General features: G+C 42.6%; 1 protein-coding gene across 3 annotated transcripts; it reads left to right on the top strand.

The window, feature by feature from the left end:
* The first annotated feature begins 310 nt into the window (after positions 1-310).
* Positions 311-19,702, top strand: si:ch211-117k10.3 (Krueppel-like factor 15). Of its 3 annotated transcripts, none has more exons than XM_049571456.1 (3): positions 311-467; positions 3,564-4,722; positions 16,286-19,702. In XM_049571456.1, exons 2-3 carry the CDS (start codon positions 3,632-3,634, stop codon positions 16,452-16,454), a joined length of 1,260 nt encoding a protein of 419 aa, XP_049427413.1. In that variant the 5' UTR covers positions 311-467; positions 3,564-3,631; the 3' UTR covers positions 16,455-19,702. The 3 variants fall into 3 exon arrangements, with proteins under 3 accessions (XP_049427413.1, XP_049427431.1, XP_049427421.1); XM_049571474.1 differs by lacking the exon at positions 311-467 and adding an exon at positions 604-707; XM_049571464.1 differs by lacking the exon at positions 311-467 and adding an exon at positions 604-905.
* Positions 19,703-22,049: the final 2,347 nt, after the last annotated feature.

Raw genomic sequence — 22,049 nt, 5'->3', positions numbered from 1 at the left:
CTCAGGAGCAGCTGCAGGTTTGCAGGATGCAGGACAAAGAGCCCAGAGGCTGCTCTGATGAAAAACGGTACATAGTTACATTGATAGGTGTTTCCATTATTTTGTCTATCCCTGTGTACACCATCAATAGGCCACATTGTATCGTGCTTTAGTCGTTGTACAGTGATCCCTCCATCAACACATGGCAGTCAGAATTTATCGAGCGGCAGCCAATCAGAGCGCTTCTTTTAGGGCGAGCCTCCGCCGCGCTCAGCCAATCAGAGACGCGGAATAGGACCCGTGCCTCCGAGTTGTGCAGCAATGCTGTCACGTGACGCTGGGAAAAGGAATGCCAACATGGACCCGTGGCAAGGACGGGATGTGAGTGTGCTACGACAATAACACGACGGAGGAAAAGAGAACAGGAGAACACTAGAGCCATCGACGGCGCCGCATCTCCTTACCGAGCCTCCTCCGAACCACACACGGTAGGTCAAGCCGAATGTCCGGGATGGTCGCGCTCGGTTCATCCGGAGACACGTAGGAGTATAAATAGAACAAATTTTGACCCAGCCGAACTTGAGACTCGTGGATTCCTCTGCGGGCGCAGTCGCATTCAGGCGGATTGCGATGTTGCCGACCGCTTCTGCTTTACAAATAGCCCGAGCACATTTTTGTCTGCTTTCGAGCGAGCCCTGAGCAACACGGTCCGTTTTCCTCGCCACACGGTAATGGGCGCGTCAGTGCGGGCCGTGTTTACCCAGCGCCTTGTTCGTGCATTGTGTAAAGTATGAGGCCCTGCTGCAACATGTGCCTGACCGTCTGACAGCAGCAACAAACAGCCTGCACACAGGCTAACGGGCACTTTGTCACCGCTGTAAGCCTGTCCGTTCGGACTCTGTTTTAAATAGAATGTCTGCGACAAGGTAGGGGTCAGATACACTGTAACTACAGGTCCATTTTTAATGAACTTGGAATTTGCATAATCAAAGAATTTTCCATTTCATTTCTCATATCCTGTTAATACAATGCTGCCTCACTTTGTGTGCATATAAATATAGTCAGACCAGTGCTAGAAAATTTTAAAGTTTATTGTGGCCCACAGGTGAAGATGGCCTTGAAAAAATAAAGGTAATTGTAGAAGGTTTAGGAATATTCCTTATATTTGATAACAACTTTTAAAGATGGGATATTTTATGTCAAATCTAATGCACAAACCACCATTAAAACCTGCACAGCTTTTTCATTTTGTCTTAGTTACATATTGTTCATACTTTTTAATTTGTGACACACGATAAGATCAGTGCATCATAGGTATTGGCTTATATTGGCTTTAAAATGAACTACCAGAACCAGCCAACATGCTTTTTCTTATTTTGCACAATGAATGAATATTACATACATTTAAAAGCTTTCTATTTCATGTGTTCATCTGCTGGTGGCCCATCATGATCAGAGTAAGCATGCATAATATCATGTTAATTAATTCCACTACAGCGACTTGATGGTCACTAAAATTAGGTGGGGAAAAAGTGGATATATCAATATCGGTATTGGTTATAGACCTAATAATTTGTTATATATTGGCATATCGGCAACACATCCAATATCGTGCATCCCTAATTTTGATGGTATTTTAATAGTTTTTAAATAGAATTTTATTTTATTCTGTACTTACTAGGTCTGTCAAATGATAAATTTGTTTAATCCCAATTAATTGCTGAATTTCAATAGTTAGCCTAATCGCAATTAATCACATTTTCAGTCACTTTCACGATTTTGCATTTAAAAACAGTTTTGAAGTCCATTTTAACAAGGTAAAGTAACTCTAGTGTCTTGACTGGGGATTAATTGAAATCAATGAAATGTATTTTATGATCTTGACTTTTAGATTTATTTCTTTCAGATCAGTGCTGCACTGCTAAAACAGTGTGGTCCTGAAACCATGTCAACATGCCAACATGAAGACGTCCCTCACACCCAGGTGTTCCACAGTGTTGACTGGTCTCCAGTCAGATTCCAGCCATTTAGCAGCGCTGTAGTTAACACCTTCGATTTAGTTTCATCCACAGGTCTGAGCAGATTTGGACACTCCAAAATAGTACTCTGACATCTTTGGTGACGCAGTTGCCCACTGACATCTGTGGCTGCATCTGTGTGCTCAGCAAACTCTAAATACTTTGATGATATTTTAATTCCATTTGAATTAAGGTGCATATTACTTTCCTCTTGTCAACTAAGCTGTTAGGGAGTGAAAGGGGCCATTCAAAAGCGCTGGTATTTTTCATTACTGTGGTAGCAGAAAGCTGCTCCAGCAGCTTGACTAAAAGTAAGGGTCCATCGAAGGGACAAATTAGCAGTACACAGTAAACACTATTTAAAAAAACACACCCTTTTTAATTGTATTTTAATTGCATCGTAATTAATGCATTAATGCTAACAGTCCTGGTATTTAGGTTTCTTGATGTTTTTCAAGACTTGATCGTAATGTCATTATCTCCTATTATGTTTATGTTATGCACCAATACACCCAAGCTAATTCTTGGCAATAAACCACATGCTGATTCTGAAAATGAAATGGTCGGCTGCAACACTAGGTAGATAGATCTGGTTAAAGGTTTCATTACCAACAAGGCAAAACTGGCAAAATGGCCAGTTGCCCCAGGGCCCCAACCTCTTGGGGCCACAAGCCCCAAGAGGTTGGGGCTAAGTTCACCATATCGCCACCTTAGAATTATAAGGTTCTATCTGCATTCTGAGGAGATTTGAGATATTGAGGTTCTGCATTCCAAATAGCATAAATGATATGAAACTTTTTGTTTCTTAAGAAGTAAAAAATGAATGAATATAACTTAAAAAAAAGACCTCATACTGTGCTAATAAGTTGTCACAGAGAAAGAATATATAAATAACTCAATTCTGACAATGTTCAGATAGGACCGTATAATTCTAAGGTGACGATAAATCAATTGCTTTGTGGAGCAGACGTTGCAGAAGACTTAATGTGAACTCAGAGCTGATGGGGTACATAAATGTGGCTCACGAGGGGCCCAGCAGCAAACTTTTGCCATGGGGCCCCCAAACAAGTACATTTATCTCACGTTTTTTTTTTTTGTTTGTTTTTTTTTACATGCGTGAAGAGTTGGTTTTGTAACATATAACAGCAAAATACTGTTAACTGCATTGAGCATCGACATGGTAATTTTGTATGTGATTGTCAACACTTGCTGTATTATAATTGCATTGTATGTGTATTGCCCAAGTTGTAATTTCAACCATATCACCTAGCCCTTGTTTATACTTTAAACTTTATTGTCTATCAAAGTAGAACATTGTGTTTTGCGTATCTGGCAAGTAATAAAATACAATGTACAAAAATTAGGTAGCAAAAAATGAGATTAAAATTATGTCTATAAGAAACTAGCGAATCAGCGGCCTGTGGAATAAATGATTTCTTAAATATGTTCTTTGTAACCAAAGGTAATGTTAATGTGTAAAAGTCAGGTGGTGATGTAAATAGCTCTTCATTCACCTTTTAACTTTTTGCTGAGTAATAAAATCCAATCTCACTGTTTCCTTTGCAGGTTTTTTGTTATCCCACTCCTGGATAGTGTTTCCTGAACATCCTCTCCTGTGCGTTTGGCCTGGATCAATGGTGTCTCTCAGCAGCAGAACGCTGATTTTGGAGAATGACCTGTTTAGGGATAGCAGCAGCCTGTTCTCCCTTGGCCTAGGAGATGGCGCCCACAGCGAAGGGGGCAGTTCAGCCTCCTGCAACAGCCCCGAAACTGGGGAGGTGGGGGCTGTGCACAGCTCTAGCCCTGGAGAGGAGGAAGAGGAGGATGAAGAAGAAGATGAGGAGACGAGTCTGCATATTTTTTTAGGAACAGAGGGAGAAGAGGAGCCTGCGAGTCAGGATCCTAAACTGCCAGAATTCCCTTTCCATCCCTCTTCCCCGTTCTCCCCGACCCTGGAGGACATAGAGGAGTTCTTGAGGGAAAAAATGGAACTGGTCAAAGAGGGGCTGCTGACTCCAAAAGAAGAGGCCTCCCCTCTTCCATGCAGTGAATCTCCATCCTCCACTGCACCCCCGGCTGCTTCCTTAGAGACTTGCAGTGACATAGGGACTAGTGCCTCTCACTGCACTTCAAGCTCAAACACCCCTCAGAAAGATCAAAAGAGCCACAGCCCAGCTGACCTTTATCCTTCTGGCCAAATGAACTCCCCACCCTCCACCTTAACCCCACCAGTGCTCCTGGGGGGTCCACTGGTTCTCCAGCTCCAGCCCCTACCTCTGGCCCAGCCCTCAGCCTCAGCAGGCTCTTCACCTGGGGCGCCAAGTGGCATTTGGCTCACTCATGTGGTCATGGGGCTCCAGGGTGCAACAGGACAAAATGTCACCCTGCTTGCCCCACAGGTGCCCTCCACTCCCACCACTCTGTTATCACTAAACAGTGGAGATACCAAGTCAGCTGATCAGAAGTACGTGAAGATCGCCCCTCTGCCCATCACTATGAGGACTCTAGAGATCACAGGCATGACTGGGGTTGGGGGCCAGGGCAATGGTCTGCTTAAGGCCGTGGCCCCCCGGATGACCAGACTGCCACCTACAGAGAGGGTCCATAAGTGCTCCCACCCAGGCTGTGGGAAGATGTACACCAAAAGCAGCCATCTGAAAGCTCACTTCCGCCGGCATACAGGAGAGAAGCCCTACACATGTAGCTGGCCTGAGTGTGGATGGAGGTATGTGGCATGATGTGTTCTGTAGTAGCATTAACCCTTTATCGGGTTGCATTACTTTGAAATTCAAAATTTCAACCCCAGAGTGTTATTGGAGGACATAACAAGACTTTTTTGCTTTTGTGACATTTTTTAAAAATTTTTCATTTTCATGTTGAAAATCAAGGTCAGCGAAGTTACGTATTTGGTTCCTTGCCCTAAAGTGGTAAAAAAAAAAAATTCAAGAAGTGTATATATAAAAAATACAAGAAATACACATATAAGGTGAAATTAACATGTGTTGTAAAACATTAAAACATAATTTTTAGAATATTACATGGTGCTGATTCAGGCACCTGTCAACATACACATTATCACTTTGGAGGCAGGCCACTTCTTCACGATAAAGCAGTTACGCTCACTGTTCATGCAGAGATGGACCTTGCAGACCCTTCAGACCACGTTTGACCTGAGAATGTTGCCTATCCTGCTGCAGTACTTGCAGCCTCATTTGGGGTGTGGCTGCGGTGACAGACTTAGGGACATCAACACTGGTGGTCAGGCTCCTCGTCATCATCACTGATGGCAGGGTGGGCTGGCACGACAACAGTCTCCCTCCTCTTGACATGAAATATCCGAGCAGGCACTTGCTCAAAATTAAACACATGCAATAAAACAACTGTTATAAGGTGGTGCATTTGCTAAATAAATGTTTTGAAGGAGCAGCAGCGGCGTTGCTAAATGAATGTAGCGGAAACACTGGGTATATGTCCAAATATGGACATTCCATATTAACTCTAGTTTTTAGGTGAATGATCAAATATGGTGCCCCCATTTTTCATGCCATAATTTCACTCATTTCACTAAGTCCTCCACAAACAACACATATGTAATCACTTAGCACAACTATTCAACCATAAAATGTGTGGGTTTCATCAACTTATCATGGTTAGTTTTGATGTTTTGACCACAATTGCAGAGGGAGCAGAGCCGCATGATCGTCTTTTTCCGACTTCAGAAAAAACAGCAAGTTGGATGTGGTCCAGGTCTCTGCTGATTTGTCAAATGCTACATTCACATGTTCTGTGATGTAGGTTAATCTTTGCTGATTGGCTGGGTGAAGACCATATGCTACTTGACCTCACTGAGGCACGGGATGGGCGCCATATGTAATGTGTGCGGAAATTACCAAATATAGTTCCTCACCCTATAAAGTAAATATGAAGTGTAAGACTAACACGCAATTTATGGTTGTGCGTAGACCCTATGCACGTAGCCTATGCATGTCGCCTTTGATGTTGTGAGCATTTTTACTTCTGAGGTGGTGTGTCTGTGTCACTCTGCAGTTACACCCCCAAAATGCTAGATGGCGGTGGAGGTTTCTGTTAAGTGCTATAAAGTTTAGTTGATTCAAAACACATTAAATATGGCTTAATAGAGACAATTTCAAACACAAGTACGCAAATTGGCTTCACTATAAATCGCAGCATTGACAGACAAACACCTGTTTTTATCTGGACACATTTTCCCCACAAATACAACATACTAACGTTACTAGCACTAGCCTATGGCATTTTACATCATATAAATTAGCCTAGCAACGAGCAGAGATTTCCTCTGCTTATATGAAGCCAGGATAAATCCCTTACAGATAAATCACACACAAGACTTATAATGCTACAGTTGTATGAAAAATTTTGGGCACCCCTGACAATTTCCATTATTTTCATTTATAAATCATTGGGTGTTTGGATCAGCAATTTCATTTTGATCTATCAAATAACTGATGAACACAGTAATATTTCAGTAGTGAAATGAGGTTTATTGGATTAACAGAAAATGTGCAATATGCATCAAAACAAAATTAGACAGGTGCATAAATTTGGGCAACAGAAAAATCACATCAATATTTAGTAGAGCCTCCTTTTGCAAAAATAACAGCCTCTAGAAGTCTCCTATAGCCTCTAATGAGTGTCTGGATTCTGGATGAAGGTATTTTGGACCATTCCTCCTTACAAAACATCTCCAGTTCAGTTAGATTTGATGGTTGCGGAGCATGGACAGCCCACTTCAAATCATCCCACAGATTTTCAATGATATTCAGGTCTGGGGACTGGGATGGCCATTCCAGAACATTGTACTTGTTCCTCTGCATGAATGCCTGAGTAGACTTTGTTGAAATATCCAGCCCCGGCGTAACTTCAACTTTGTGACTGATTCTTGAACGTTATTCTCAAGAATCTGCTGATATTGAGTGGAATCCATACGACCCTCAACTTTAACAAGATTCCCAGTACCAGCACTGGCCACACAGCCCCACAGCATGATGGAACCTCCACCAAATTTTACTGTGGGTAGCAAGTGTTTTTCTTTGAATGCTGTGTCCTTTCGCCGGCATGCATAACACCGCTTGTTATGACCAAATAACTCTTTGTTTCATCAGTCCACAGCACCTTATTCCAAAATGAAGCTGGCTTGTCCAAATTTGCATACCTCAAGCGACTCTGTCTGTGGCGTGTGTGCAGAAAAGGCTTCTTCCGCATCACTCTCTCCCATACAGCTTCTCCCTGTGCAAAGTGCGCTGAATTGTTGAATGATGCACAGTGACACCATCTGCAGCAAGATGATGTTGTAAGTCTTTGGAGGTGGTCTGTGGGTTGTCTTTGACCGTTCTCACCATCCTTTGCCTCTCTGATATTTTTCTTGGCCTGCCACTTCTGGCCTTAACACGAACTGTGTCTGTGGTCCTCCATTTCCTCACTATGTTCCTCACAGTGGAAACTGACAGCTGAAAACTCTGAGATAGCTTTTTGTAGCCTTCCCCTAAACCACAATGTTGAACAATCTTTGTTTTCAGGTCATTTGAGAGTTGTTTTGAGGCCCACATGTTGCCACTCTTCAGAGGAGACTCAAAGAGAATAACAACTTGCAATTGGCCACCTTAAATACCTTTCCTCATGATTGGATGCACCTGTCTATGAAGTTCAAGGCTTAATGAGCTCACCAAACCAATTTTGTGTTCCAGTTAAGCAGTGCTAAGTAGTTACAGGTATTCAAATAAACAAAATGACAAGGGTGCCCAAATTTTGGCACAGCCTATTTTTCATATCTGATTTAATTTCATACAACTTAATATTGCTACACTAAAAATCTTTGTCTGGAAAATAGCCCAGTACTTAGCCGTTTTTAGAAAATGAATGGCATGCCACTGTGATCGTTTTCTGTGAAGACAGAGTAAATTATTATGCAGTCTCAGAGGGATGCCTAACTTTTTCAGACCACTGTATTTTAGTTGAGGCTTTACTGTCTCCACAATTTATTGTTTCTTATCTGTGAACTAAAGTAAATACAAGCTTCTTTTCACTGAGGGAATAGGTGTCAGTATACAGAAACAGACAGGATGTCTGCGTCACTGCGACGCATAATTACAATTCTGGGGAGGTGGACGTCAGGCTACGGCTAGGTTACAGCATAGACTCTACGTCGACGTGGAGCCTACATCGTAGCTACAGCATCGATTCAACACAGAAGTATAAATTAGCTTTAAGATTAAAGGAATACACCATGTTTTATGGAGTCATAAGTGCTATATTGTAGGCAACTGGACTTGCTTGCGTTTCTTGAAGACGTTTCGCCTCTCATACGAGAAGCTTCTTCAGTTCTAAATGACTGGTACGGAGTTGCAGGCTTTAAACCCTGTGTGTGTGTAGCAGAATCGTAGGGGTCACATGTGAGCTCTTAGTTTCAGAGTTGTTAAGGCCACAGTGTGAGTCGTTGACCCAACTGACCATCAGGTGAGTCGTTAGGGTCAGGTGGGACCCGGGATGAACTAGTGTGAAGTAGGGCATTAACAGAAATGTCTATTTGTCAACGTGTCGACATCGGTGGCGCAAGTCGACACCCCCCGGGAGGAGTCGACAAGTAGTGTGTTTTTTCCCTCCCTCTCTCTCTCTCTCTCTCTCTCTCTCTCTCTGTGTGTGCTTGTGTACGGAATGCAATCGCTGCCTCTGATTGGCTTACGGTGATACTTTATCCTGGACATACTCAGGCGTACTATAAGCGGAGCAGACTCTGCGAGGAATGTCCGCAGTCATTCAGGCTTTCATAGTCAAGCGTACTTCTGCATTGTAGTTTCCTGTAAAAATGTCCGTGAAAAATCCCCGCAATGTGAAAAATACATGCCGAGCAGTCACTGGTGCGTGGAGTGGAGTCAGCACGGTCGTAAAATCTGAGCTTTGCGTGCACAGGGCATGCGGACGTCCGCTTTGAGTCGGCGCAGACCTCGGCAGAGTCCGTTCCGCCTACGTTCCGCCCGAGTATATTCGGGCCTTGACAGACACACATCACATGTGTGTGGAGATACTTCACTTTCCTCCGCCATGTCAATGTGATGACATCATCAAATGACTTGTTGACTCAACTTAGACTTTATTGACAGATAAGTCGACCTGAAAAAAATCAAAGTCGTTAATGCCCTAGTGTGAAGTCGTCTGGGGAGGGATCCCTGCATTGTAGGTGGGTGATAAGTGGTGTCGTAGGCTACCCCCTCTGTTTAATGATGGTCATTCCGACTTGACGTAGATGGTTTCTTTTACTCTTTCAAACCACCTTTCTTCCCTGGCCAAGATGTGCACATTGCAGTCCTCGAAAGAGTGTCCCCTCTCCTTTTAGATGTAAGCGGACAGCTGAGTCTTAACCTGACGAGCTGGCTCTCCTGTGCTATGCCATGCGCCTGTGGAGTGGTTGTTTTGTGTCACCAATGTATACATCTGTGCATTCCTGGCTTCACTGAACTGTACACACTACATTACTCTGCTAATGTGTGGGTTTCTGTCTCAGTGTGTTACTGGGTTTAAAGTGTACAGGGAGGTGGTGTTTGTCAAAAATCCTCCTGAGTTTCTCAGATACACCTGCGACATAAGGAATGACAATGTTGTTATGTTTTTGTGTCACTTCTTCTGTCTGCTCTGGGTCTTTTAGAGGTTTTTGTAAAGGCAGGTTTTAAGTGCTTCCCTGATGTGTTTCTGTTCCTTCACCTTCCCCTCTGTCCTGGGCATGTTTTCAGCCCAGTGATTCAGTGTCCTGAATCATTGGGCTGAAAACATGATGTACCGATACCACTTTTTCCTTCCCGATACCGATTCCGATCCCTAAACTTTAGATATCTGCTGATACCAAGTACCGATCCAATACCAGCGCAAAATAAATACATAATAGTAGAATGAATGCCATAAAACTTATTTATATTATTATTATCCAGTGTTGACACAGATCAAGACACAGGTTAAAGTGCAGCCACACAATTTGGTAAAAACACATTTTAAAGGCTACAGTAGAATGTAGGGCTGCACGATATTGGAAAAAACTGACATTGCGATATTTTTTTTTTGCAATATATATTGCCATATTAAAAAATACAAGAATTTTCACCAGATGACTTAAAGTAAGAAAATGAAAAAATAGTGGCGGGGCTTTTACTCACCACAACTGCAGAGGCTACAACTTCATTTAAAACAGACTACATTATAAAAGGGCCATTATTTATCATTCCCTCTGTATCGTTATATTTTTACCTTTTATCCGCTTCCATTGCCTTGATAAAGTTAATACATGGCGCTGTCATTTTAAACTCAACACTTCCTGAATTTGTTTCAAATTAAAAGTCCCTTATAACCTCGGCTGAGAGAATTCATCCATTTTCTAGATAGGCTTTTATTTTGAAATATTTGTAGGAACTTCTTGTGGAGAAATCAGTGACTTATGTTTAAGTACGGTGTTTCAAATGAAGCTTCTGCCATCTGCTGGCGCTTTTTAGGTGACTGCAACAACATGTCAGCTGGCACATGAACAGACACAGTGACTGAAATAATAGTAAAAGTAATAAAAATATGACAAGAATAACCCGATGACATCACACACGTCGTGAAAGACGACGGGATAATTGGTGTGGACCATCATGTCGTGTGTCATGTCTGTTGGCTGACTCCACAATCGTGTAATGTGACATAATGACTTTCAGAACAGGCAGAAAAGTCGTGTAGTGTGTACCAGGCATAAATCCTCCTTTACCATTTCTCCCTCTTGCATGTCGCTCATCTTCAGTGTGTGACTGCAGCGGGTGCATGAGAGGGGGAGGGGCTGCTGTTGTCAGAGAGGGAGAGACAGAGAGAGAGAGAGAGGGGCGAGCGGAGCAACGAGTGGAGCTTCAGATCTGCTTTTCTGAAGCAAAACAAAATTTTAGGCAGTATCGGAGGCATTTCCGGTATCGTTATCGGTACAACTCTACTCCCAACTGCTCCAATTTGTGGTGAGAGTCAAACAGCAGGTATTGGTCCGTGTGTGTAGGTTTTCTGTACATCTCAAAGTTTAGGTTCCTGTCCTCTTCAGTGTGTACTGCACAGTCTAAGACTGTCTCCTCTGACATCCTCCCAAGTGAATTTGATGTTGGGGTCCACTGCATTAATGTGTTCCGTGAAGGCTTCTCCACATCTTCCATGTCAGGGGGGTGCTGTGCTGTGCTATGGCCTATTCAAGTGCTGGAATTTGTTATTCACGTGACAACGCCTGAATGCAACACAGACTGAACTGAGTTGTACACAAACTCAATGTGCCGTGCTGCGGGTTTGGGCAGGGCTTGGTTATAATTGTCTCGGACTCGGGTTGGGTTCTGTCAGGAAAATGCGGCACGAGCAACGCTCTGGTGTGCTCACCTGTGTGTGTGTGTGTGTGTGTGTGTGTGTGTGTGTGTGTGTGTGTGTGTGTGTGTGTGCGCGCATAGGCGCGTGCGCGTGTGTGTACGTGTGCGTGCCGTGTGGGTGGGTGGGCAGAACTCCGCCGTGTGCGATACAAAGAGCAGAGGAGAATTCTAAGTGCGCAACCATGTAGAGACAGAAACGACATGCCGTGGTGTAAATAAGATAAATAATATCAGGTTATTTAGTTTGTTTAATAAAAGGACAAGATATAGACCTGTTTTTTAGGAAAGGTAACCATGCATGACTTCTGTTGTGATCTGTTGCTATATAGAAAATACAAATAAATAAAATTAACTTGAACCTTCAAGGGGGGGCGAGGTGGTCATTGGGGAGGGCTAATATAATGGTACGAGAAACACTGCATGTAAAGATTGGCCACTATAGGGGATACCAGTGGGCCTATAGCACAGCCATGCTTTTGTCAGTAGAAACCCTCGCTGTACTTGAAGTAGGTGGTGGTCAAACAGAGATCCAGCAGGTCATAAATGTGGTCTGGGGTGAAGATGGTCCTGTTGGGAAGGGAGCTGTCTTGTAGCAGACATTTCCTCACTGTTTTAACTGCTTCTTTAATGGGAATGCAAGTGAAAAGTGACGTGACATCGTATGATACCATAGTTTCGTCAGAGTCCAGTGTTATCTCTCTGGTCTTGTTGGTAAAATCCTCAGAGTTCCTTACATGGTGTGGATTGTTACCAACCAGGGGAGCTAGGATTATAGCTAGGTGTTTAGAGATGTTGTACGTGACTGAGTTGACGCTGCTGATGATGGGTTTTAGTGGTGCTCCTTCCTTGTGTATCTTCGGGAGTCCATAGATGCATGGGATGGTCCCAGCAGGGTAGAGTCAATAATACAGTGGTCTGTCAATGACTTTCCTTTTCCAGTTTTTGTAGATAGTCTATTACCTTCTTTTTGTAGCCACTGCTGGGATCACTCCTCAGTGATGTGGCTGTGTGGCTAAGCAGAGCAGTGAATTTGGGACTACCATGCCATACCATGATGAAGCTTCTTGAATGAGAGGCAAAACGTCTTTGAAAAACGCAAGCAAGTCCAGTTGCCTACGATATAGCACTTATGATTACGTGCTTTTATGGAGATTCCTCCAGTGGTTGATGCAAGGGGCTGCATTGGAGGGGCAGGTTGCTTTAGGTATTAATGAGATGATGACACATGATCCATGAAGTCCAGTTGAAGTGACACATCCATGAGTTTGAAGGGTTGGCAGATATGAAAACACTGCACAACTTTTTATGACAAATGCCTTACTGGAAGATGCTGCATTGAGTTGCGCCAAAAATTGAGATGGAGTAAACTTGTGCCAGAAGACTCTGCTAGTGGCAGAGTGCCAATGATAGGCTGAACACTTCCTGTTTGCATGAGTGGCAGTCAATACAAAGATATTCAGTTTACAATGATATGGAACAGAAAAGCTGAGAAAACTCACGTTTGTAGCTGAAATGTTGATATTTTGGCCTCTTTGCTTGATAAATGACCAAATAAATTGCTCAGAAATCAAAATTGTTATTGATCAATTTTCTGTCATTTAGCTCATTGACTAATGAGTTCTTGTTAGTATTATTTTCTTTGTGTCAGAATGCTGAAATTGCTCGGGGCGTCGGTGGCTTAGCAGGATCCGACATTAACGGTTGCCCGAATGCCTGGGGCAAGTACTAATAGCCGGCGGGCCAGCAGACCCTGTGCAGACATGCCCAATCAGGCAAGCAGCACCGACTCAAATTTTTATTATTTTTTTTTTCTAATCGCAGGGCAGGAATTATACCACGGCCAAATGGCCAGTGCTGTAATCCCCCTCCTACCTTTACGGCCAGTGTAGCATGTCCTGTGTTTTTTTTAACATTAACATGCCAAACAGCAAGGCTACGGCTAACAAGTTGATGTACTGACACTCCTCAGACAGACACACACACACACACATACTGGACAGCCTCTCAGTCCTTAGCTGCTAACGTTAGCTCGTGTACAACACAGGTACCACACAGAAACTTTTACAAAGGGTCATAATGTGCTTTTAGTGACTGTCAAATCACCAGCGAAAGTTGTTTACACTGCCTGCTCTCATGGGATAAAGATCCTCTGTGAAGGAAGACGGTTCACTCTGCTCTGCCGCCAGGAACAAACTGGGAGGCAAAGATCCTCTCTGAGGAAGAGGGTTCACTTTGCTGCAGGGTTCACCAAAACGTTTTTTTGTTTGTTTGTTTTTTCTTTTAATAAATTGAACACACATTAAAGAACATACAAGATCCTGTAGAGAATTAATACATATAATACAATACAATTAACATTGTCAAATTAAATGAAGGGGCGGCACGGTGGTGTGGTGGTTAGCACTGTCGCCTCACAGCAAGAGGGTTGCCGGTTCGATCCCGGGCATGGGAGCCCTTCTGTGCGGAGTTTGCATGTTTTCCCCGTGTCAGCGTGGGTTCTCTCCGGGCACTCCGGCTTCCTCCCACAGTCCAAAGACATGCAGATTGGGGACTAGGTTAATTGATAACTCTAAATTGTCCATAGGTGTGAATGTGAGCGTGAATGGTTGTCTGTCTCTATGTGTCAGCCCTGTGATAGTCTGGCGACCTGTCCAGGGTGTACCCTGCCTCTCGCCCGATGTCAGCTGGGATAGGCTCCAGCCCCCCCGCGACCCTCAAGAGGATGAAGCGGTTAGAAGATGAATGAATGAATGAATGAATGAATGAAGGAAGAGGATTTTTTTAAAGGCAAATTAAATATTGGGGATTTATGTAAATAAATCATATAAATAATTATATAATTAAAGATATGTAGGCTATGTTAGGTGAATACTCCTGTCAGTGACCCTGACCACTGGCATTGGCAAAAGAACTGGAGTTGGTCCCTGGACGCTGCACTGCGGCTGCCCACTGCTCCTAGTGTATACAGTAGGATGGGTCAAATGCAGAGGTCAAATGTGTGTAATGTGCTGAGAAAGGACAATAAAGAATCTTCTTCTAATAATAATTTCTTAATAACTAGGAGATAACAACAGAATAAAGAGATTTCAAAGACTTAAAAAATAAGGGACATGAATCAAAACAACAAGAACTGAGATATATCCCCAGTCATGCACACCCAGTTTTAATAAACTCAGTGCTGTTTTTCAACACATATATTGTTTTGTCTTCATTCAATGTAGTTAGCACATATTGTTATTGCGCCATTGGTTTTGGCTTTGGTGCCCCACATTTTGGCCGTGATGCCCCAATAAATTTGTATTTATCAAAGGCCAAAGTGGCCTTGCCCTAAAAATGACTTAATTCCAGGCTTGTAATCGTGTATTTCCTCTCCTGTTTCTGTCCTCTGAGGGGCCAGTTGCAGTGTGCTGCTTTTTTATGTGCTGCTGCCTCCATTGGCTGAGCGTCTCTGCTGACGTAAGATATAAGTCATGAGCGAAAATATGCACCACACAGCCAGAAAAAGAACCTCTTAAGCAGGGCAGGTAAGAATTTAGATGGGGCAAGTAGATTTGAGAAGTACTTGCCCAGCAGACCCTGGTTAGTGGTAGAGCAGGCGCCCCATGTACAAGGCTGTTGCCGCAGTGGCCCAGGTTCCACTCCAGCCTGAGGCCCTTTGCTGCATATCACTCCCTCTCTCTCCCCCCTTCACGCTCATCTGTCCTATCGATTAAAGGCTTAAAAATGCCTGAAAAATATCTTTAGAATGCTGAAATTGCTGCATCCCCAAGAAAAAAAAGAACCATCTTTAGCTGCATACTATTACTGCTTGTTTATTTCATTTCATTTAACTAGGGATGCACGATATTGGATATTTTTGCCGATATCTGATTTATCAGTATGTAACAAATCATTTGACTGATCCCATACCAATATCGATATATCCACTTTTTCCCACCTAATTTTAGTGATCATCAGGTCTCTTCTGTAGTGGAATTAACATCATATTATGCATGCATACTCTTATTGTGATGGCCCACCAGCAGATGGAGACATGAAATTCAATACTTTTTAATGTATGCAATATTCATTCATTGTACAAATTTAGAAAAGCATGTTGGCCTATTCTAATAGTTCATTTTAAAGCAAATATTGACTAATATTACTGTGCAGCTCCAGATTTAACCTTTGTTTAACCAGGAATAGTCCCATTAAGATTCAGAATCTCTTTTCAAGGGAGTCCTGGCCAAGACAGCAGCATGAAGAATTTCACATAAAAGAACAAACAGACTAAGAACACAATAGCAAAAAGATTAAACAAACCACTTCAAGTTCACACGCAAGAAACAAGGAACAAATTTAACCCAGTTCAGACTAATGATTCATGATGAGACAAAACCGTTTTAGAGTGTTGCAGAGGTTAGAACTGGCCGGTCTGAGCTTGATTCAAGCCAGCTGATGGTGTCACCTGCAACTCAGCTGGTTAAATTGCCAATGGCTGGTTTTAGAACATAAAGCACGTCACCTTTTACAACAGCCAATGGGCTTGTAGTGAAGTCCACTGGTCAAGTCAAAATGACCACAGACGGCATGTTTGCTTGCTGTGGCAGGTGCTCCGTCCCTGTCGAGCCCTCTGTTCCCGCCCTCACAGTGCGCCAGTGCTAAGCTGCCCAAATACACGTTAATACCAGGTGTAAACAGGCTAAAAAAAGTCTACTACAATGTGTGTATTATTTACCAGGTCCAGAGTAGTATGCACTCTGTGGGCCTAGAGCTCCTAGCTTAGTTCCTTGAACACCAGATTAGGTCATGTAGGGGACATGGATAAATTAGCCAGTGGGCTCATGTGGAAAAACTATCTGTCCTTGGTACAGTGTCCCTTACCTCACCCGCCTGCTCTTGTGTCACCAGGTTCTCCCGATCTGATGAACTGTCTCGTCACCGCCGCTCTCACTCTGGCATCAAGCCATATGAGTGCTCACTGTGCGAGAAGAAGTTTGCCCGCAGTGACCACTTATCCAAACACACGAAGGTCCACCGCAGCTCCAGGCCCAGCAGGATTATCAGAGCCACTGTGTGACACCTTCAGCTGGCCTAAACCCTGACCTGCCCCCACCCAGCCTGGCCTGGCTCTGATGGGGGGGGGTCTGGGTCTCCCTCAGGACTTTTGGTGCTTCACAAGCAGAACTTTCAGAAGAATAGTGAGAGCTGGCTGCTGTTTTCCCTTCATTTTTTCCTTCCTGTCTTTCCCTCCTGCTGTTCATCTTTTACTGTTCTTTCTGAGCAGCTTGTCTTATACTGAGCAGCCACCTCAGGAAAAAATCCACTGACAATGGATTTCCTGGCCTACACACACACACACACACACACACACACACACACACACACACACACACACACGACAAAACACATAACCAGTCAGTCTCAAAGAGGCCCTTCTTGCAACCACTGGTTGCAGCACAGTTACCAAGCTTCCAGGTGCTGTTGGAAGTGGGGTGGTAACCAGTAACACGTGTGTCTGTAATTCTTTAAGCCCCTTTCTTCTTTTGTGATTGCCCTTCTTCCTCAAAGCCTAACTTCAGGGTCCACACAGAAAAAGCTTCCCAATGTTTTTGTACATTGTTAAAATGAAAATTTAGTGCCAAGTTTATTTTATGTGTTCTAATCATATGGTTGTGTTCACGTGGCAGAGCGTGACAGCCATCGCTGTGCGGTGAAATTATGACTTAAAGCTGCAGAATCTCCTCAATACTTTGCAGATTTTTAGAGTGACATTTCACTCTGAATGAACGCTGTAGCCCCATTTTCACCAAACACGTTTGGTATGGTACCTTTAGAACCAAAAGTAACCCTTCAGACCCTAGGTCCATTTAGCATTTCCACCACAAACAGTATTCTTAAATGTGGGCAGGGTTGTTGTCACTCACTGCACTGTCCCGCACTCGCTGTATTTCCTCTTCACCAGTGACACAGATGGAAGTCTGCACCCCAATGGGATTGCACGCCAACATTTTGTGAACAACATTTTGTGCATTGAGTGCTTCTCAGGCAAGTGCAGGGGTTTAGTGTTGCCATAGCCCACGGGAACAATGCTCCATGATGCTTTCTTTTCTCCAGGTGAGGATTAGAATATACGAAGTCAACATAATCCGGTCAAAATTAATATATATATTTTTAAACGCTTGAAGATCCACTCATTACTTAAAGTGTATGTCATCCAAGAGAGACAATAAAAACTAATGGAGAATTGAGTAACATTACAAATAAACGTTCCACCTTAAAAGTTGCAGGCAGTCGGCCCAGTAAATTAAGTAATTTTTTTTTTCCTCAGTCTCCAGCTGCTGCTAGAGACAGCAAAACATCCTTTCATTTTATAGTTCTGCTTTACTAATGTATGTAAAACCTGCCACAGTATGAACAGTGGTTACATGAGCTTCAAAACCTACTACTACTCAGCCCTGAGCAAGAGTGACCTCTATTGACCAATCAATGGGCTACAAAGTTTCTATTTCCACCTTATAATACCAGATCTGTGTGCTAGGTATCCCAATAGAGGGGTGACCAAAAATGGGGACGGTAAGAAACTGTTCCATTGTTACCATCCACAACTTTTCACGGTGGAAACAGGAAAAATGCATACCAAACTGAAATGAGCTGAACCCTGTGGGACTACTTGGTGAAAATGGAGCTTATGACTCTTGGTATTAGGAGTAAATGCTGAGATACTGTTAAACTTGTGGCTTTGCTCACAATTTGGCCAAACTGAGAAAAACTTCTGTTTTAAGCATTCAGTCCTGGCTTTTTTTTGTATTCATTCAATCCTAATCCACTCTGTTTTGACCCTTTATTCCTTTGCTCAGCTCCTGTAATCTCTATTGATGCCTTTGTCCATATCACAAAACCAACCTCACTTGATCCTACTGTTATCACATGACTGCTCTTATTTAACTGTGATTCTGAACTGGGGGTTGCCAAACCAGAAAACCCTGTTCTGGCCCTTTGAGGAAACGACACCCTCGCTGCGTGACAGTTTATAAGCTCTTTGTTCTCTGAAATTCTCTTGAAAATCATTGTGCTGCCGACTTACATGGCCTAGAAAACTACTCTGTCTGTGTGTTATATCTTGGCTCAATGGTGCAAAAGTGATGTGAAGCACTGCTCTTTCGTCTTTACAGTAGCAGTTACTGTAAAACAATTCTCTGTTGGTTATAGCAGCAAGAAAAGCTAATAGAACAGCTGGAAAGGCAGCTAACATCTACTCAATCATCTGTATTAGCATACTCAATATAATGTGTACTGAACATAAAGGACAAAGATAACATGTACAGCTTGTAGCCTTTATATACATGTTTTTTTTTTTATCAATGAGGATTTTCTATCAGTGCATTAAGCTATTCAGTCGTGTTTCTGGAGAGGTTTTTGGTCTGTTATGTGAGTTTGATTGTAGCGTGATCAATCTGTGGAATGTCAGACTGATTATGGTTTGGGGTTTGGAGTCCCACTCTACCCATTCACAAACCATTAAGCTGAGTCTGCTGGTCTCAAGTGCACTTGTGTTAGTGGAAAGTGAGAAACAGTTATTGTGCTCTTACGGCAGTTCCATAACATGTATTGGAACCGTAAAATGCCAAAAAAACAAAAAAAACACAACAAAAAAAAAAGGATTTATAAGGAAGGTTAAACTGCACCATGCAGTGCAGTCACTATTATCATTTGTTTGTGCTCTAAATACATTGGTGCTTGTTAACCTACCAGTGCTTCACATAAAGAGACAGTATAACTAACAGCTTCACATAGCTGGATTGTCTCTGTTGAACCAGCAGACATTCACTACTACAAACTGTAGGCTACCGGCAATCTTAATTTAGCTCGAGCAACGTTGGTGCTTTTGGATAAACTCAAAAGTAGAGCACTTCTGCATGTAGCAGTGCACAGTCATTTACACAGCAATCCTCCTCATATCCCTGTCTCATAGCATTATGGATACATTAGGTTTCACTTCTGTAGAACCAACCATGCTTAGTAATGTAGAAACACATTCAAAGCAGACAGACGGGCAGACGTGTTTATCTGTCTGAACCAGCGCTGTCTTTGTGTCTGAGCCTCCCCAGGCTGCTTCTACTGACCTACATCCAGACCTGTATTCCCTAATCATCATCCAATTCTCTTTCTCTTTCTCTCTCTTTCTCTCTCTCTCTCTCTCTCTCTCTCTCTATCTGTCTGTCTCTGTCTCTCTCTCTCTCTCTGTCTGTCTCTGTCTCTCTCCTGCCTGTGTATCTGGTTGAACACAGGCTGTATTTGTTTTGAGGTTTTTTGGGTTTTTTTGAATACCAGATATGCTATTTTCCTATTTGCAAAAATAAAATGCAAAAGATGAAAATGCTGAATCCTTTGCTCCTTTGTTTTTTTTAGGGATGTAAAGAACTGTAATAGCCATTGAGGAGATAATGGGAGTTGCAGTAAAAGCATGGTTCACACACAAGTGTGACAAAGTGTTCATTTTCACACTCACTACCGTTTTACATAGTACTATACTGATTCTATTGTGTGGAATGATATGGTCCCATTTAGACATATACCAGTTAATGATTGGTGAACAACACCAATGTCGGGCAAGTTACTCTTAAAATGTAATCTATTATATATTACTAGTTACCTTCATTTGAAAGTAATAACTTACTTGACAATATTACTCTCTGTGTAGAGTAATAAGTTACTTATTACACTAGTTTTGTATTACTTTGACCATATTGAGCTCAGAAGAACTAATGTTGATTTTAAATGGATAAGTGTCATGTTGTTTCACAGCAGGTAATCAAAGCACAGAAGCATTACAAATCCAGTGCGCAGGTCTGGCCCATTCATGTATTCACATACAGTGGTTACCACTTTGTATTAAAATCCCCTGCTTGTATTAATAATAGCCTGATGAAGAAGAACCATTTAAAAGCCTAGACCTCCCTAAATAAATGAAAAGCCCTGGACACAGTGACGGTCAGGCGGAGGATCAAAGTCTGTAAATTATGAGATATGGATAAATATTTGTGGGTCTATGATATGAAACACAATAGACAAATGTTTAGGTTAGCACAACAGAATGGCATGCTGATTAGTCATTATGACGAGTGCAAATTAATACATCAGAGGTGGAAGACCCACCTGCAGGTTCCTGGTGTGCTGTGGTCAGCTACAACAGAACCAGAGAGAGACTTATGCATAAGAACGGGACTGTGTGCCGGCGTTGCTCTGCGGTTGTAGGGGATGTAAATGGAAACACATCCAACATGTACTAATGTCACCCAGATGTGACAATCATTGGGATGTGGAAAAAACAAACCAGAGGCCAACTTCTTATCCCCGCTGCTTTCAAGCAGCCTTAGGACACAAAAGCAGATAAGGGATATGTTGTAGATGTTGTAGGTATGTTAATGGAAACACACTGACCATGATAACGTACAGTACAGCATCACCCAGATGTGCCAATCACCAGCACCTCTATATAATGTAGCGTATAATGGCATGACAACATACAACAACCTTTGGGGTAGGGATGCACCGAAATGAAAATTTGTGGCCAAATCCGAAGCCGAATATAGTTAAACGCTTGGCTGAATACCGAGTACCAAATACCGAATATCGTTGTTTAGTTTTTCATTAGTTTTTGCAGATGAACCCCCTCCAGATTAGTGTTGTCACAATACCAAAATTGGGACCCACGGTACGATACCAGTTAAAAAACATGGTTCTGAGTAGTATCACGATACCACAGCAAAATGAGGCAAATGTGCCTTTTGTCATTTATAAAAAGATAAATCACTTTTCTATAATACATCAATGATATTTCAATGGAATAAATTACTCATTGACTTATTCATACTTCAAAAACAGCATCAATAAGTGATGAACATAGGGGGGATTGAAATGAAATAAATAAATAAAATAAGAATCAACCAGCCACCCTCCTCCCCTGACAAGTAAAGAACAGTCCCTTCATAAGTAATGAACAGTCCCTAAAGTGCGGTGAGGTTTGTGGGCCGTTACCTGCCACAAAGAGAGAAATGTAAATGGCTCGTTTCCCCTCTGACACATCACATACCTGTGTGCTGCCACGGCTTGGCTGTTCAGGTACTTTTGGGCAGTCATGACGCCAAGAAGAGGACATTATTGGAGCCGGACTTCTCCGTCGCTGGTAAGCTTATGGCCGCCATATTTGACAGGAATACATTACTGTCTGTGTCTGTGACCCTGTTCAACCCACAACCGGCGGGATTCGCCTTTTGTTTCTGCTGCTGGTTGAAATCTGTACTTGCACAGCGTGCTTAATGATTTATTTTGCTTGAACAAAACTATTTTTAGTTGCAAATGTGAGTGCGGTGACGGACAGAGTAAAATATCGCCACACTGCCGACATTTTACTCCGTCCATCACCACATGCTGTTTGATTGCATTATCAAAACACACCGCTATTATTCGGCCTTGCTTTTCACTTATTCCACCGAATACTGAATGTGTGTCTTTTTTGCAATATTCGGCCGAATATATTCGGTTACCGAATATTCGGTGCATCCTTACTTTGGGGGATATTTTGTCTGGGTTTGCACTGGGGAAAGTGGAGAGGTGTAGATCAGTGTGGATGAATGAAAAATGAAAACAGTTAACAGTTTATTTCGGGTAT

This window comes from Epinephelus fuscoguttatus, linkage group LG1 (genome assembly GCF_011397635.1).
Source record: "Epinephelus fuscoguttatus linkage group LG1, E.fuscoguttatus.final_Chr_v1".
Lineage (NCBI taxonomy): Eukaryota > Metazoa > Chordata > Actinopteri > Perciformes > Serranidae > Epinephelus > Epinephelus fuscoguttatus.
The sequence above is the reverse complement of the archived record's forward strand: the minus strand, read 5'-3'. Positions and strand labels throughout refer to the sequence as shown.